Source organism: Athene cunicularia (assembly GCF_003259725.1).
Source record: "Athene cunicularia isolate RWA chromosome 12 unlocalized genomic scaffold, athCun1 chr12_part1, whole genome shotgun sequence".
Taxonomy (NCBI): Eukaryota; Metazoa; Chordata; class Aves; order Strigiformes; family Strigidae; genus Athene; species Athene cunicularia.
In genome coordinates this window covers 22,115,959-22,135,025 of record NW_020799116.1, presented here as the reverse complement: position 1 = coordinate 22,135,025, position 19,067 = coordinate 22,115,959, and the positions used below count along the sequence as shown (strand labels likewise).

Sequence of the window (19,067 nt, the reverse complement as noted above, 5' to 3'; positions counted from 1 at the left end):
TATAAGAGACAGCCCTTTGTCTCTGGGGCGCCGCGGGGAGGGTGAGGAGCGCACGGCGGCGGCTCCGGGCTCGGGAGGCTCTGTCCTAGGTCGGGGGGGGTGAGGAGAAGAGTTGCAGTGCCGTGTGTCTTGTGGGGACGGTAAGTTTGAAATCGCGATGGTTTAAACGCGGCCTCAAAAGCGGAGCCGTGCGGGAATTGTTGCTGATCGGTGGCAGACGAGGGACAGGACCGGCAGAAGCGTTCGGAGCAGGGTGCCGCTGCGGTGCCATCTGCCCCGGTGCGTGCGCTGCCGCTCGGGGCTGTGCATGGGCGTACACCGGCGTGGAAACACTTCTTCGCACTGAGTTCGGGGTAGTGCAAGAAATCACATGACCGGTGTCAAACAAGCGGCGAGTTGTACTTCAAAGCTCTGGGAACAGACTGTGCCCGGGGACCGAAATCGACCGGGGAGCCCGGGAGCCCTGGCGCTGCGGCTGTCGGCCCGGGGAGAGCGGCGAGGCCAGCGCGGGGTAAAGCGTCATCCGCCACGCGTGTCCTCAGCCAGAAAAAGAGAAAAGAAACAGTTTAGTTCGAGGCCCTTTAGAGTAGGGATACAGAATAACTGAAAATAGAGAATGGGGTTTGTCATGTTAATGCGCACAGTCTCTATTGTTACGATGTTGTCAACTACTAAAATAGCGTGCATCAGAATTAGAAAAACGCGGTACTCGGTTACATGAGCCATTTGAAAACTAGATGTACAAACTAGTTTTTCTTGTGCGATGTTGTGTGTAGGTTATGATAGACCAAAATAGTTATCCTGGTAAGAGCACTTGCAAAATAAATTTATATCCAATGCATCGCGAAAGCTTATTCCACCAAAGAATTGGATGAAATTCTGAGCTGATCAACTGTTAAAAGAAATACTCGATTTAAATAAAGATAGGCAACATCTTAAACTGGGTGTGTGCGTGTGTGGAAAAATATAAAGGAGGAAATGACTGGCTTCAGCGTAACTACATATGAATGCAACGATGTCTTTTCTGGAAAAGAAAGGAAAAATGTTTTTTGATAAAGAAAAACGTTTTATAGTACAGTTTAGTCACACATTTAATGATCCTTAAGTCCATTTTTACCCTTAAGGAAAGTAATAAAGTTCAGCTTGCGAGTTTCCCGTGTGGAGTTGGTAATGTTTGTCTAAGTGACACTATATTTGCATGGCTTGCTACAAAACATAATTTGCAAATGTTACTTTGGTGACAGATTTGCCTGTATTCACACAGTGACATTCTGCTATTCAGTCATTGTTTCAGACTTTTTTTCCTCCATTTGCACATTGCTATGCACTTCCTTTCAGTTAAACTTGATTATTCTGCCTGATGTGTTAAAAGAGGAATTGCTGAGTACTTAGTTTGGGTGGTTGTATTTGACTGTGTCTATTCTTGTGGCAGATATCCTTCATATAATCACCGAATTCATTACATCTATCTCGTGCTTTGGGAGAACTTAAACCATGCTGAATAAAATGACCCATTTCCAGTTTTACTTCTACGTTTGTACCAGATTTGTTTTGTTGTTGAGATGTCCTGTTCTGGTTCCTGAAACTGCAGATATTGAGAGTACTGCTACAGTCAGCTGTTTTTTTTCCTCTTAGTTAAATAGTTGCTCAATGTTGGGGTTTCGTGTGTGAAGTCAGCTATCATCCATTTTTTTCCTATTTCTACTAATCTGAAAAAATTCATTATTATCAAAGGTACTAAGTATAGTACAAGATCTGGAGCTAACCAGTGAAAATGATAGTGCTCAGCATATCAACAGAGTTTAGTTGTTTCTTTCCCTCCTTTAGAAGTTCTCTGGGATTCCTGGTGCAGTTAATAAACAATTTGCAGTTCAGTTTCATTGAATAATTTGCAACTTGCCATTAAGGAAACTCAAGGATTCCATGTTTTACCTGTAAAATTACAAGTGGAACAGTAACTCTGATTTGTTGTTCTTGCTACAAATCTCTATTGGAAGGTTGCTGGGAGTTGATGCCATGAGTTACTGCTGGGCAAGCAGGCCTCTTCTGCTGGAGGAGGCATCTTCCTTAGCAATAGGCAGGGTGTTCCTCTTGAGAACTGGGAAGTGATTTCTTAGGATAGACAGCCCCATGGCCGTACATGGTTTTCCTCACCCTGTGACCATTTCATATTTGCAAAATGAAAATTCTCCACAGAGAATTGCATTTCTATTCACATGGCTAGAGAAAGTATTCCTCCAAATATTGAGTCTTCATGAGAAATACTCTTTCACCACTTGGAGGCTGGGATTGTTTCATGCTTTTGAGGATCTAGATGTTAGGTGCTAGGCCTTTGGGTGGAACAACTACTTTGAAGCAACAGTTTACCTTTATCGTGTTTTCTCTGAAGATGGTGATTCAAGGATCAAACTTTCTGAAGAGGAAGGTCTCTTAATTGTGTAGCCAATTAGCACACTTACATGATTAGTTATGCCTGCAAACGGTATTTGCCCTGAACACCAGTAAGAAGTAGCTGTGAACTGTAAAAGGGAGCCTAAAAGTAGCCAGTCCTCTGTTGGTGGATGCAAGGTGTCATCCTGAGCCAAACCCAATACTTTTGGAGGTGTTACTTGTAGTATTTGACATCTCCTCACGTTTCAGTTGTGCTTCTTGGTGTTTAACACCACTGATACTCAGACTTCAGGCGTCTCTAGCAGAACAAGAGTGCTAGAAGTGTTTTGCTAGTAAAACATGTCCTTTTGCCTACTGTGTGGTGTTCCAATTGAAATTCAAGACACTGCATTGCCTTAACTTTATAGCCTCAGCTGTGTGACCCTCAGTGAGTAAGACTGGATTTAGCCTGCTATCAGGGCAGCTTTATTTTGGAAATATTAATGCCAGAAAGATGTCCTGGAAATTATCCACTAGGCCCTCATAGAATTTCAAGATCCAAACTAAAGAACCCTCTTTGTTGTAAACCCATGCGGCTTCTAGTTTCTGCATGATTCTGACAGGTGCAAAGGGATGGTTCAAATTATTGTATTTTTGTTTTGTTTTTTAAAAAAAACATTGGACTGCAATTTGAGGAGAAAAAAACACTTTGTTACTTCAAGCATTGTGATAGGTGGACATAGATTAGCTGGGTTGTGCCTCTACATTGCAAGGATTTACCATAATTTACGCAGGATGCGATTTTCTTCCTCTTTCAGCATTAACCTAGTTCTTTTTCGGTCAGAATCAATGGCAATTTTATCACTAATTTCAGAGCTGGGCATATTTTAATCACAGTAGCTGTCAATCATTTATTGGTTTTTATGTTTATTTAATAACAGAACTGCAGGAGACCTCAGAAACTGTAATCAAGATGGAGTCCTGATTGCTTTATTTGTTACATTAAATATATGAGGATATGCCCTTAACCCAGAGACTGCCTGATCAACAGAACAACTGGAACTATGAAGAGATGAATCATGGGTTTGGAGAGAAAGTGTTGTGGCGTGTTGTTTTTCTTAAGTGTGCTTTGTTTAGATGTCATTTATGTTTAAACAGGGTATGGGCCACAAGCCAAATTCATATTCCCAAGTTTGCTTCTTTATTTCCGTTGTCTAACAAGACTGTGTAGTTAGTTATGAGATCAGAATCAGGCCCTGGACTCGGAAGTTCATTTTTAGCATCCTGTATATTGTCATTTTATGTCAAAACTTATGTAAATACAGATTTTGTTTAATTCATACATCTTTATTATGCGAAAATAGTTACTGATCATGGGCTTTTTTAACAAGACTTATTAACCAGAAATACTTTAGTTACATAGCGCTCTTTGTGTCTTTCAGGAATTCGTTTGAATTTTTATTTGGAGGAAGTACAATTCGAGTTAGGGTACAGACAGAGATGGCAAGTTTACTGCACTGCTGTGATTTGACTCCAGGTTTCCAGAGGAGAACAGATGCTGCTTTAATCCACTGTAGCACAAAGCCCTAGTATTACGTTAAAGGGGACTGCAAATTTAGCTAAATAAATCTTCTTTTGCTTCCTTACAATAGACAAAAGACTAGAAACATTTTCGTGACATTATTGTAACAATGTCGTTAATAAAAATAAAGTAAAAAAGCCAAGCTTTGGTATAATAAAAAAATCAAACCCCTTTGTCTCTGTGAGAGAAGCAGAAAATTAGAATGATGGCTTTGATAGCCTTTAATACAGGAAATTGATGCGGTATATCTGTTAATCAGATTCTTTCAGTAGTTCAGTGTCATCCAAGTTAAATTTGCGCTTAAATACAAAGGACCCAATTCCCTGTTGCCTTATGTTGTGCAAGCACAAACAAAATGCAATGGTCAAGATTTGGCTTCCTTTTACATAAATGGCTACCTACAGGGCAAGGCAATAGAAAAAGAATCCTAAGCTGTTTTGAGGGGCACTTGCATTGTTTAGTCCAAAAAATTTCAGTTGCCCTTAAAATTCACCAGATCAACAAGGATGGATGTGTCATGAGTTTCAATGTTTTCATAAGAACAGAGAAAAAGAAAACTAACTTCCTTGTTTGTTGATGCATACGTGACCTTTCAGGTCATCTTTATGCTGTGTAAAGGAAGCAAGGATTGCAAACGTGATGGATTTTCTGTTGCAGGGTGTGTTTACAGCCAGTTCTAAAACTGCACAAGAAAGTTCACAATTTGACTTTAATTCAATTTTCACTCCCCATCTTTATAGTAGAACGGGCCAAGCTCAATCTCAGATCACACAGAGTTAAATACAGCAGTGGCTATGGGCAGTGTAGCTTAGACAGCTGTGTGCTGGACTGTATTTAACTTGAGATGAGCGTATTCTTTTCAGTGTCGCCTACAGCTGTAATGGTTATAGTTGTGATCCTTTCAGTTTTCATGACTCAAGTCAGGGTAGGCCATGTCAGTACTTGGCACAGAACTCCAAGGATAAATTTTCGGAAAGGCATGGATGCGTGTTGGAAGGACTCCTGCCTTAAAGATAATCCCGAAGACAGGATTTCCTTCATTGTTTGGGGAGGTTGTGCTGAGGAAGTCATCATTCAAATGGGATGGACAGTAGTGTTCTTGATCCAGCTGCGATTCCTAGGGGTCTAATAGTACATATACCAGAAGAGACCTGTATAAACCCCAGACGTTCTGGTTGTGTTTCAGCTTAATAATTTTTCTCTCAATCTAACTCCCCTCTACACTTTCAATTGGGAATAAAAATTATCTTTATTTCTCTTTCTTGTGTATTGTGATGTGCTGTGAAACAGCTGTTGAGTATCCATTCTAAAGGTGTCTGGGGTGATTCTCATGCTTTGAAGTTAACATTTCACAGGGTATTGAATGTTAGATAATATTTTCAGCTGTTCTTAGATTCTTGAAAGAAAAACAGTTCATTATTGTTGTTTATATATTCTTATATTTTACTCTGTGAACCTTGTTTAGAAGACACCAGGGATGTGGGGAATTTAGTAGAAACTGATTTTGAGAAGGAGCTGATTCTAATGCTTCAAGTTTTGGGAGAATGGGACTTCACAGCTAATAGTTTCCTATTAATACTAGTAGTTAATGCTTTGTGAAATTGAGAGAGAACATTAATGGAAAGCCTAGGAAATGGAAAGCCCATTAATGCCTAGCATTAATGGAAATTGTCCCAAATGGTGACAACCTGTTGCAAACTTGGATTTTTTTTTTTTTTTTTTGTTATTCATATGTGATTAAGAAGTTTTTAATTAGGTTAACATAGAAGAAAATAAGTATTTCAGGTTTTCCTGTGCTACCACAGTGCAGCATGTCACACAAGATCATTTCTGAGTGTCTGACATTTTCAAAACCTGTCTTTGCACAGTATTTAATTTTCAGTTCACAAAATGATGGTTCTTGTCTTCAGAAATTGGACTTCTACCTTTGTGCTAAAATACCATATTCCACTGTGGAAAGATCTATGAATTAGGTCATGGTAAAGAGCATAAGAACTCTGAGAATGATCCCAGTTCTGTATTTTAGACCTGGTGTTCTTTTGTGGTTGATCAGCCTCACGTGCAGCCCCCAGCTAAGGCAAGCTGTATCAGCAGAAGTCAGTGCAGATTGTTGATGCTTCTGGGAGCAAGAGTTGCAGAGCCGTCCTGAGCATTTGTGTGCTGCATCAAAATGAAGCTGTTAGAAGCTGCAACACAACCTAACAATTACCCTCATTCTGTGTATGTGCACTAAATTCTCTATTTTTAGATACTGATAGGAGGTAGCTAATAAAATTATTTAGAACACAGAGCAGATCTTAAAATTTGATAATAGATAAGCTTTGCAAGGAGAAAGTTCTTGGCTTACAGTAAACTTTGAAATAGCATTTATAGCTTTCCAAGACAGGAATTGCTGCTACCTGTGGTACATTTTTATTGTGATCAGTGAGGTGAGGCAGAAGTCCTACTGAAAACTTACATTTAATTCCTCACTAACAGAGAAGGAACTATAAAATATATAGACTCAGCATAATGGAGAGGAAATGTAAAGGGAAGGAAGTTTGTGAATGAGAAAAAGCATTTGTCAGCTCTTTAACTGATTTAGAGGTTGTAAGCAATCTTCCGAGGTCTCGTTTTCCTAAGAGTGAAGATTTACATGTAGTAAGACAGAATATCTGTCTGAGTGTGTTTGCAAATATCTTCCGTATTTGGACACATTGCCTTGAATCTAAGTAACATCTAAAATATTTTCTTTTCCACCAAACTCCATACTTGAAACTAAAGATCTCTTACTATTTTGTTTCCTTAAACATAATGTTCTGTACACTTTGATATAAACCTTGGGTGTGTTGCGGAGGATAAAAATCTCACTTTTACGAGGATGCCTGTGATGAAGGACTGGTTAGCAGTGATTCTTTTCCAGTAAGTTACAACACAGACGTCTCTCTGTGCATGCTGACTGCTCAAGGCCGGTTCCCATCCTCACTGACTTGGTAGCAACACTGAACTTCACTGGAAGCAGGAACAAGGGGTTCTATGTGCTCATCCATTTTCTTTCCTGCCTGGTGACAGTTTTCCATGCCTGTTTGCATTTCTGCATATTGAAATTATATTGTTCTGTCATAGAGAAAACCAGTAGGGTTTCTTTGTCTTTTGGGTTTGATTTTTAGACTTGGTACAATGTAATTGGCAGCCAAAATTCAGGGTTTGTGCAGCGTTTAAAATTGAGCGATACTTTTATATTATATATACTTCTAGATTCAGTTAGATCAATAAAAGTTCTTTCTCTGATCAGACTTTTAACAGTCCATCCTCCTTTTGGATTGGCTTTTTAAAGTACGTTGCTCTCTAACCTGAGGTTTATCTGTAACTTCAGAGGAGTCAACCAACCACTAAAAGTTGAACAATCCCTTCCCTTCTGATTTTAAAAGTGGGAGAACTTTAGCCAACTATGTTTTAAATCTACGCGAGAGAACAAAGTATCTTATGTTTATCAGTGACATTGTTTTAAAGCACACCTCATTAGATAATAACAATACATTATTAACTAATTGAAATGAATCCCTTGGTTGTTTTAAATGGGCATTTTGTATAATGTTCGTTGGCTACTTAAATGAAAATATGGCCTAAATGATTACAACTGTATTGTGATCTGTGACTTTACCCAATATAGCATCCAATATAGAAAGATGGGTTTGTTATTTCTGCTGTGTGGACCCTCTGCATGCTCTTTGGTTTATGATGATTCCTAATTTCCTTCTGCCCAGGCACACAGACATACTTGAAGGGAAAGGCTGACCATTCCTAGCTCTCTATACTGTATCTTACTTGTCTAATCATTTAGAATAGTAAAGGGGAAAAACCTTAAAAAGAGTTGAATTATAGGCTTTATCGAGTTTATTTGATCCGAGATGAGAGTATTGTTCTAGGTATGAAATTTCAATGCTTGAAACATTTTATTTATGCAGTAACAGGATTTCATTAAGGATCTTTAAACTAATTCATGTTTATATAATGTATAGTATATCAGGAAAGAAGAGTATTATCCACCAAGACCTGAATGGGGAGAGGAAACTAGCGTTTAGTCTCTTACAGAACCTAACTGCCAGCAAGCTGGTTTCTCAGCAGTGCTGTTTGTTGTCACTTCTTCTTCTGGTGGGCTTGACACAACAGCTGAAGCCACAACAGAGGTGAAATACAAGGATGGCTGATATAGGACACGAAGGATTTTTGCATTATATCAAGTGCTGCTTCAGCTGTGCGTGCAAATCAGTTTTTTCTCAGCTGCAGAAACTAAATCTTCCTTTTTAAAATTAGCCTTGTATAAAGATCATGTCACGATATAAACAGTAGAATGTGTATTAATATCTTACTATCTTAAATACATGTCGTATATAGTGTAGATATGCTAAATAAGGGGATTCCAGCTGCTGGACGGTATATCTGAATAAATAATAAATAGTTGAGGTCAAATTCTACCACAGCTGCATTAAGAAACTCCACAGATTTCTAAAGTTTATCCTGTTGTGTAAGAGTTTACATAGGAGGAACAGGACAAAGTCTGCAGTGGTAGGTACACCTTCACAGATTTTGTTAAATGGTCAGATACGACAGTTACACTTGCAAATTTTTATCTTTAGTCCCTATAAGAAGGTCAGCATCCTTTTGAAGCATACATGATGTTTTCTGATGTTAGTATGTTTTATGCTGTCACCTCAAGAGGAGGAGCTGACCATAAAAAACCTCTGAAAATTGGGCTGATACATTTGAGAACTCTTCCTGCAGCCACAAGCCTCAAATTATTATCATAGTCATCTTTTAGTAATATTTTATCCATTTTTAGAAGAATTTCAAGTATGGAATATGGTCATTGCTGAATAAACATATGCTGGGTGATGATTAACACGGATTAGCTGTTTGTCACATTGTTTGTCTTTACCTGAGATAGAAGCTAACATTTGTAAACTGTACTCAACTTCTGTTGATGCTGTCAGTCTCCTTTGTTACATTCCAACTGCTAAATAAAGAAAATAAAATGCAGCTTTAGCAGATAAGGTTCATAGGGCATTAAATGGGTACTGGGTGAGGGTAGGTTGGTTGCTTTGACCCTTTCGTGGTAAATAGTGCTGTCTGCTATCCAGTATGCTGCCACTGTTTGATTTAGACAAAGGTGGTGTGTGAGATGTTTAACCTTCCTTCTCCTTGGAAGCTGAAGATAATCTCAAGTAACCTCTTTTAAAATGGATATTCTTAGTTCTTAAATCTATTATAGGGGCTGTTCCCTAAAATGGAGAAGTTGGGTAGATTTTTGTTTTGCACTCTTTTCATCTTGCTGGTGTGCATCTCCATTTCAGGAGAGGCAGTACGTTAATTCTGATGTAGAGAAAATAATCTCTAATCCTTCGTCCCCTGCTCTCTGCTACTGCTGATGGCATAAAAAAACTATGGGTGAAAATGCCCCCTTTTTTATTAAAAAAAAAAAAAAAGTTTTGGTTTTGTTAATGCCTTTTATGGGATTATATAGGGAGAATTATAACTCGATAGTGTCCCAGTGAGTAGGTGTTGGAGTTTTTCTGTAATTTTGAATCCAGAACTTGGACCAGGGTGCAAATGAAGGTTTGCAGTGCATGTAGTGGTATTTGTCTGTGGAACTCTGGTCGTCAGATTGTGTTTTAACTTAAACTGGCTGTTATTGGCAGTCTTACTACACAGAACATTACAGAATGAAGAGGCTTCTTTGTTAGTGTTTGTTTCTGAGACACATGCAAATTTTGTCTGGATTTCTCTTGCAATGATACTTAACTTCAGTAAGATGTATTACCTGGGACATTACTTTGATGTGCATTCAAAGGTTTTGCTTGTTTTTAACAGAAACAGCTCAACTGAAGGTGCAGGGTAAAACAAGTTGGTCAATATTTCTTTCCCGGATCAAAGCTTTTGTCACTGCCTGTGAATACTGTTGTCCATCATAATGGCTGTGAACTTTTGACAGTGCATGTCTGAAGGTAGATTGGTTTGTTAATGTTATGGCAATTATTGAACTTGGGGATTTGTATATGTTCTTAGTATAATTGACTTCTGTTTACTAGACAGTATAAAACAGATGGCAATAAGAACTAGATCCTAATCTGTTGCAAACTGTACTAATAATATACTCCTGCTCAAATATTCTCGCTGCACTGGAGAATATTGTAATGGGGGGAGGGGGGAAGAAAACTGCTAAAAACCTAGTTGTATGAACTGCATATGGCTAGTTTTGCATTTTAAGAAGTTACATTACGAACTTTTTGTGGAGAGTAATTTGAGATAATACAATGCACACATCAGTGCTTTAATTAAATATATCTCATAGTTTATAGCAGAAAGCACCACAGGTACTGAAATGTAAGCCAGCTTTGAAGCAGTGGGGTGTACCCTTGTGTCAAATGAATACTTATGTTCAGATAAGTTGTGTATGGGGAGTCATAGTTTTAGTTAGCAGTATTATGTTTGTAATTGTCGTTTAAAATTTCACATTTAAATTACAACTTTGTTGTTCTTGTAAAGACAAAATTATGCAAAATATTAACTTTTATAGAGGTTTGTTCCTATGTGGAATGCTTAGATTTAACCTAAACATTTTTGCCATTTAAATGGGTCTTTGTCAGGCTTCAAGTTTGAAGTGTCTGACCATACCAGCTGCTCTAGCAGCTGCCATCGTGCTTCTCTCTGTTACTCATAGTTAGTTCCATGGGCGACTTCTGGTCTGCATTCTTTGAGCTAGGTAGAGAATTTGGAAACATTTCAAGTGGGTATCTATAATTAGGAGTTATGATCCGAGTTTGACTTTTTTAACCTTCACATTTTAAAGAGAGGTAGTTGGTGTAAACCAGATATGTAGCACTTCATCCTTCCTGGGAATTTGGGCCTATTTGTATAGGATATTTATTTTTTGAGTGAGGCAGAAGTTTTACTGGGAATCATCTTTATGAAATGAGGTTTTAATACAAAAAGCTTTGCTCTTTGGTTTGCATTTGAATCCATCTGATAAATCATATAGCAGAGTCCCTAGGTATCTAGATACTTCAGCTGTAGATACCACGTTAATGTTGCATTGACAGAAGTGCTTCTGGGACAAAGGAAGAAAATAAGCTTCCTGAATTGTTCTGTTAGTAGATACTACTTAAAGGGAACCAGGTTTACGTGCATTTTTCCTGAAGAGGGGAATAAATGACATGGATTTAGGGAAAAGTAGGCAAGTTAGAGAAGAGATGGATTTGACTGAGGAATTTCATGAAGAACTACTCATGCAAATGCTTCACTGTTGCAACAAATAAAATAAACATATACATCCTTCATTAAGATCAATTTGAATTCAGTTTATGCAGACTACCTAGAGTTTTGACTGCTGTCTCTGGCGAGTGATACTCTACCACAGTCATGCTTTAAAAACTGCCTGCTTCCTGAAGAACAGAGCACTTGTAATGTCATGGAGAAGCTGAGTGATTTTATCATCTAGTGCTGACTAGAATCTTAAGTTGGCCATGTTTTTCTTACAGTATTCATATTACTTGTGCATACTTTCCACAAATTAGAAGAAAAGGAATTTGTTCTGTGAACCTTTGTACTTGTATTCATACTTCTAAGGATCTAAAATCTTTAGAATGTAGCAGCACCATCTTACTCTGTTGTCATACTTCTCTTTATGTCCAAAACAATTTTTTTACGGGATGAGTATAATGCTGATTGGTTCTCATGTGTGTACCATCCAGTTGTTAGGGCCTGTTTTCAATTTCATGTCTTTATATTACACTGTTGAAAGCCCATTGTAAATGAATGATGAAAATAACTAGTGATTTCAGAGAATATTCATTGGTAAAATAATTTCTCTAGTATTTACTCTGTTTTGCTGGGATGGTCTTTTGGTTCTATTTTAAAATGTTGCATGCAGTTTTGGTTTGGCATTTATATTATTTAGAAGATGTTACATTTCTTTGTTGCTTTTAGTTCCAAACTAAATCTGCAACATACTGGTTTGAACATGTGGATGATTTCTGTAAGCATACGTTCTCATTATCTTTGTATTTTAGTCTTACAAATGCACTAGGACACTTCACTACTTATAAACTGGGAGGTTGCTGGGGTGACTGGGAATACTGAATAATTCCTCGCATCTGATGTTATTGTTCTATACTTCCTCTTTACGTGCATGTAGTTTTAAAGATATGAGCCTCAGTAAAAAGAGAATTTCTGTTTTTCTGGTTATCATCTTTTTTTCACAATATAGTCTCTCTGAGAGGTAAATACTTGTGCCTATGGATCCAAACCTGCAGTTTTTCTGATAATTTTGCCATTTTTGTGAGTGGAACGAGTAAGTCAATACTCATGAAAAAGCTGCAGTTTGCTCTTTAGGTCTTGAGGACTCTTAGTATCCATTTTAAGCTCAAATGTTGAAGTTTTCTTATTTTTCAAAACTTTGTCTTTATTGTGCTTATTTTTGGTTTTGAAGGAAAAGAAAGGTGTGAATATAGAAATTAAAGAATGACAGTAGATATCCTGAATAATATGCTGTTTTAAAATATGATAGTGGTTTTAATGTACTGGTTACTAATTACAGCCTTTGTGATCGGAAGTAATAGCTGAAGGTATAAAATGAGAGAGAGGGAAGAAAAGACCTGCCAGGTTTCTGCTGCTAAAATGCCTGGAGAGGAAATATTTTGTTTTGGTCATGGCTAACCACACAACTACATTTGGTGATTAGGCAGAGAAGGAGGAGACAGAGCTTTTTCTTATTAGGTAATTCTTGAAATGAACTTATCGCCTGAACAGTGGGAAAGAGCCATAAAACCCACAACCTTTTTCTAGCTGGCAACATCATCTACTTCACATCTTGTCATCTTGGATCTATTGTATGCTCCTTTAGTCCAAAGATACAGCCATGCCCCATGTTACTCAGCTTTGACATCTAGGCAAATTTGTTAGAAAAGCAGCTTTTGGCAGCCACTGTGTGTACGTTGGTATTAGTCTTTGATTCAGACAGAGCAGTGAGCTTTGATTCTGTCGCTGTTAGCACGCACTGTGCATCATGGGTAAATACAGTGGTAGCTGCACTGCGGGGATGACCCTTATCTCACTGCCCTGCTGATGAAGCCAACAGATCCTACTTGCATGCACATATGTCACTGCAGCTGATGTATTTTAATTTAAAAGTGTCTGCAGAGTGTGTGGCTTAGCTCCTGCAGGAAGTCTAGAGCCATACGCACACAAAAGAAAATGCCTGAATCCATCCATGTTTGATGTTTAATACTGGCTAACAGTCAGTAGAAAAAGTAAAATTAATCTGATTTTAACCAATAGTTTTATATATCCATTGAGATATGTTAAAAATACTGTGCTCAGTCTGTTTCCAGCCTTTCTTCTTCTATATTGTTCCTTGATATAGTCATGTTTTGTGTTTTTTTTAACAGTATTACAAGTTGAGGATTTATGCAAGAAGAAACTTCCAGTGTCAATTTCTGATAAAACAGTAATTCAGTCAGTGCTGGACACTCTTTCAGAAAAGTAATTTAAATGTACAAAGAAACAAAGTTTTTCCATCGCTCTGTTTGAAAGTTTTGTTCATGCAAAGTCATATTAATAGTACTAATTATTTTTAAATATTTAATTTACATTTTTACTCTTTAGCTGCTCCATTCTCTGCTTCTTTGTAAAATACTGGCAAGCAACCTTTCTCTTTTTCTGTCTTGGCAGATAATGAATGTCTATTTTCTACTGAAAAGGAGCATGATATAACAATTGGAGTTCTAAAAATGAAAGGTTAATTTCAACTCTTCTGCATTCTCCTAATACTACACAATTGGAATACTCAACATATTGCTAGTCTCCCTAGTAATACGCCGTTGCACATTGCAGGCAGATTAACCAAGTTCATCCACTAGATTTTTTTAAACACTGAAATTATCAGTAGTTCTTCTGGACATGTATAGTAAGTGGCAGATGCCTCAAATCAGAGACTGTGTATTAAGAAGTTATTTCTAATTCTGTCTGGGACTGGGTCAAAGGGTCATATTGTCCATTTTTGCAGTGTACTTAATTTCTCACCTGTCTGAGAAAGACGGCATGTGCAGAGTGGCTCCTGGAAGTGAAGTAGTCCTAGAGAGGTGTCTCACCACTCCCCTAGTCATAGAGGGACTTAGTCTAATTCTTGTGCAAACCTGGAGCAGAATCCTTGACATTTTTGTGTGTTGGCATGTTTAATAAGTGGATAGATATAAACTGCCCTTGTATCCCAGCAGTGATTGGCTCGTGTTCTGAGTCTGTTCTGAAGCTGAGGTCCCCTTTTTATTTAGCATACGGTCTTTCAAAAGAGACATGGGCTGTATAATTCTCATTTCCCTACTCCTGTTGCACAACGCTCTGTGTGCGCTTCCTCCATTGTGGAGCAATACATCTTGTCGTCCTTAAAGCTTCACACAAGTCATATTTGTTGAAATATTTTTATTTTCCAAACATATGTAAAGCAGTAAGAAGTGGAAAACAAGCCGCTTTTCTTTTGTCGGTAGAGATTCATTTGTAAGAAATAACTCGTATGAAGCTTCAACTGCTCTTAACAGACAAGGAAGAGCAGAGTGGGAGAATGCCTTCAAATATGCAAGTACTGACTGTGCACGCTTGTTTGCTTTAAAGGGCTGTCCTGATGTTGTACGGGAGGCTGCCTGTTGTAAAAGATAATCACTTCCCTGCTTCAAAGGTCAGATGTGATGGCAGGGAATAGGCCTATGAGCAAAATGAGATCAAGCATTGCAGTCAGTCAAGGATCATATTTATGTCTGGAAAAACTATGAAAGACAAACTAAAAATAAAGAAGAAACCCCTAACTTTAATCAGAGCATCGGGCAGATCCCCTTGCAATTTTTTCTGATTAGGCCAGTACCCTTTTTGTTGATGAAAAGGTTAAGTGATCCATTGAAGGTATTATTAAAATGTCAACATGAGATTATAATCAGTGTGGAACTATTATTAAATAGTTCACAATTTAAGGATGAGGAAGGCAAAAAAAAGTCACAAAACCTAAGAAGGGGGAAACAGTGATAATTCCTGACTTCCTGTTGAAAACAGATTTACCATACTTGTATGAAAAGTTCTTACATATAAGCTTGTAATTCGGAACCTGTGATGTACAAAATCATGTGGCCTCACAGTTGGCAGAACAGAGAAACATATCTTAGTATTTAAAGAGAGAATGTGAAGTAGTTCAGTATCATACTAATTGCTTTAATGGATACTTCAGAGAGAATGATTTGTTTGTTTTTAATGGGTGGTTACACAGTTTCAATGTACGCTAGCAAAACTCTGGATAATTTATCATTTTTAAGTTGAAAGCCAGCTGTATCACAGAGGGAAAGGGATTAGTTTCCTGTCAACTTCCTTTTTGGAAAAAAGCAGTATGTGCGCACTGAAAATATTTCCAGCTTGGTTAAAGTATGTTTGAAAATACCTTTCGGGTAGAGTCATATTTTGATGGGCAAAGAAAGAGGACTTGCTTTCAGTTTTCCATGTTTCTAGAAACATTTTGAGAAACGTAAGGGGCTTTTTTCTCCTTCACTTTAAAAAAGTACACACTGTTCAAGCCAGGAGAGTCTTGCCAGTGTTAACCTTGATCTCTTCTGGCACTGCAGTCCGGTGGAGAACAAATTTCAGAAATCACTCTGTACTTTGAACTGTTGAAGGGACTGCTGTGGTATGCGTATGCAGCAAGGGTCACAGCATTTCATTTCTGAGAGACAACAGGAGGGCTTTATTTTTATGTTTGTATCCATGTGGATGAAAGCAAAATAAGAAATACAGGGCATGGTGGGAGCATGGAATTTTACTCCTTTAGAGTGGATGTACCTGTTCATAAAACAAAAGGTAGGCAAAGTGTTGCAAATGCTTATATTGGTGCCTGTGTGGAGTGTGGAACTAAGTCTTTAGTGTGATTTTTAAAAAAGTAAAATTTTGTTTTTCTGTTAATGGTCGGTGTACACAGGATGAGGCAGATAGGAAGGTTTTGTGTGAATCATGAAAGTGCATACCCTATTGCAATGTGAGAATGCACTACTGTAAATCTAAACCAAATACAAATTACTCTTAGTTATTGGTATGTCGGGATAAAGCTTGACTAGGACTCAGTTTAAAATGTTTCCTATTGTGTACAACTCTTTTAATAGAAAGGGGTTTTTTCTTTCCATTATTCCTTAGCAATAACAGCATTCATGTGAAAATGAAATGTTTTATTTGCCAGATAGCTCTTACTGTGTTTTCCCTACCTTGAAACTACTTTGCTTTCATTAGCTAGAAACACCATCTCTTGGGATGCTTTACTACAAAGCATGCCAAAAGCATCCCATGGGAGCAATCTTTCACTAACAGAGAAATAAATGACATTTCTCCTGTAGGTACTTTTTCCCAACTTCTAGAAACATAGTAGCTCACAAGATTCATTAAATCCCAAATCTCCATTGAGTAACATGAAAGTAATCCCTTTATGTCAAACTGTAATGTAACAGTACAAAAGTATTGCTTCTATTTGTCAAAGCAAGGAAGGACACAAATAAGCATCTGTCATTTTGAAGCAGAATAGCTTGGAAGCGAACAGTCTTACAAGAAATTAAAAGTTTTATTTTACACAATAGTCATAGAATGACTTAGGATGTTATCAGTAATTACTTTATAAAGTTAAATAATGCTTTAAACGTCCATTCTCCTGCTTGACTCATGGTCTAAATATGACCTCTGCAACAGAAATAGAGACTTGCTTCGATTACAGTGAAAACTCTGGTGTTTGACATGAAAGCCACACTACTCTGTACTAACTGCATCTGAATTGGAACAAAATGTGCTAGATGTCTACATAAAATGAAACAAAGCAAAACTATTCTATTGCTGAGGGTTTTGGTATGCAGTACTCACCTGAGGATTTTCCTGTCTTTTCATTCTGTCTAGTGTTGAGGGTGAAGCTCCAAGCAGTGAAACTGGCACATCTTTGGATAGCCCATCCACTTACCACCAAGGACCTATAACACACAGTTCAGCTATAAGCCCAGACCATTACGATCATTCTGCTTACGGGCTGTATTCTGTCTCCCCTGGACAACAAAGATCTCGGAGGCCGAAACTTCAGCACTCAACATCCATACTGCGAAAACAAGCAGAGGAAGAAGCTATTAAAAGGTCAAGATCACTTTCTGAGAGCTATGAACTCTCTTCAGACCTACAAGATAAGCAGGTATTTGAGCTTTGTTACCTAATTTATGACAATAACAACATGTCTGTAAGATGGGAAAAATCTTTTCTAGCATCACTTCACTTGTTAAGCTGAAAATACCTTTTTTTCCTGTGACCAGCTTAGTTCAAAATACGTCAGCATTTCTGGGGGTTCTGACTCTCTTTTTTCTGTGTTGTGGCATCCCTGTGTCCCACATGCCTTCCCCCCTGCCTGAAGAAAGGTGTAAAAGATATGTTAATAGTGTTAAAAGTAAAAACAGTTCTGTGAGGAATTGTTATTTCATACTTGGGACAAGTACTAGAATGTAATAATGCAAAATGTTTTTCTAAGAAAATGAGTCATATTGAAACCTGGATATCTTTGCTGTTGCTGAAAGAAAGAATGAACTTATTGCAACTGATATTCTCTCATATCTGTGGGGTGGATTCAAGATCTTAATTGGTTTTACTCAGCTAGGCAAAACTCCTGTATACATTACAACGAACTGAATAGAAGCTATGTACATGTTCAGAGCCTTTGTCCCTAACAAGGCACTTCTGTAAGACAGTCAGCCTCAGCCATTCCTTTTAAGCTTTCTTCTGAATGTTTTCCTATTGAAAAGATATTTATTGCTACTAAAGTTCATATTTATCATTTGAAAATGATGCTGTAATAGCTTAAGGTAAGCAAAATGCAGGATGCACTGGATTTCACTCATAGATGAACAGTAGCCAATACATCAAGGTGTTTTGGTTTTTGTTGGGTTTTTTTTGTTAGAGATCTTTCTTGCCCCAGAATGTTTTGTTTACTGTGAATCATTATGGTATATTACATAGTCACTCCAACTTGTATGTTAACATGGCAAAAGAAGAAACAGGCAAAATTCTGCAGACAGGAAGCGAACTACTCCTGATTTTGGACTACACATTGGTAGTTGTTGAAATTTATAGGGATTAAGCCTTATTTGCCATCTGGTTGTTGTTCTGAAATTTCAGGTTGGAGAATCACATAATGTTCCAGAGACACCTGGAAGAACAGAGTTTGAGCTCTGATTTGAATCCAGTATTTGGGATAGCAAGTTTAGCCTTTGTGCTCACCAAATTCTGTATTGGAGTGGGGACATACCAGGTTCCAGATTCTTGATCTAGGTTATGCCAGCTCTGCTATTAAATTGGACCTCCTTGTGAGATCTAAAATGTTACTTCCTTTTCCACCTTTGGCAGTCTTTTTTGCTAGATGTCTCTTAAGGGATTGATATAGAGTGCAAGGCTTACTAAAGAGGTCTCCCGCACTGCAGATATTCCACAGAGCTTAATTCCATCTGTCCTTTTATGTCGGTTTGATAGAGAATGAGGACTGCAGATGTTATTTTGTATTTGTTCAGGGATTCCTACACAATAAAAAGTGACAATGATACATAAAGGAAGCTTTATATTGAAGAGTTGCTTATTGCTCTGGAAAAGCTCTCTTTGAAATCTCAGAAGATAGTTAAGAACTATTTAGGAAAATGTCCAAGGCTTTACCTAAAGGCAATGTGCACTAGATATTCTTTAAAAAGGTGCATTAAATATGCATTAAAATTCATTAGAAATATTAGTCAGAAGTCTACTACATCATGTAGGCAAACTCCAAAATTCTCTCAATTAAAATTCCCACAAAAACCCTCTAATTTGTGATAATCTATAGTGATATTATTTTCTGTGTAAACCTGAAGGGCAGCAGCCTGTTTGCAAGAATAAAGTCCAGGTAATTTATTTTATAGAATATCAGGTTTTGTTTTATTCTTTCACACCAGCTATGCTAGTTTTCTTTAGGTTTGACATTTAATTTTGAGAGGAGAGCTAAACTAATAACACTGCATTTGTTTTGAGGGTAGTGCAACAAAATAATCTCTTACAATTTATTTTATTT

The 19,067-nt window shown here is 37.6% G+C and overlaps 1 protein-coding gene across 11 annotated transcripts in view; it reads left to right on the top strand.

The window, feature by feature from the left end:
* IQSEC1 (IQ motif and Sec7 domain 1) overlaps nt 1-19,067 on the top strand; it is a 273,968-nt gene that overhangs the window by 206,922 nt on the left and 47,979 nt on the right. For 10 of the 11 annotated variants that reach the window (XM_026857677.1, XM_026857676.1, XM_026857666.1 and 7 more), the window contains one exon: nt 16,895-17,177. Coding sequence is in view for 3 of the 11 variants with exons in the window: in XM_026857666.1 (XP_026713467.1) it covers nt 16,895-17,177 (283 nt within the window). In the remaining 8 variants the exon portion in view is untranslated. Of the gene's footprint in view, nt 1-416; nt 512-16,894; nt 17,178-19,067 lie in introns of those variants that run through there. The other variant, XM_026857675.1, reaches the window with a different exon arrangement.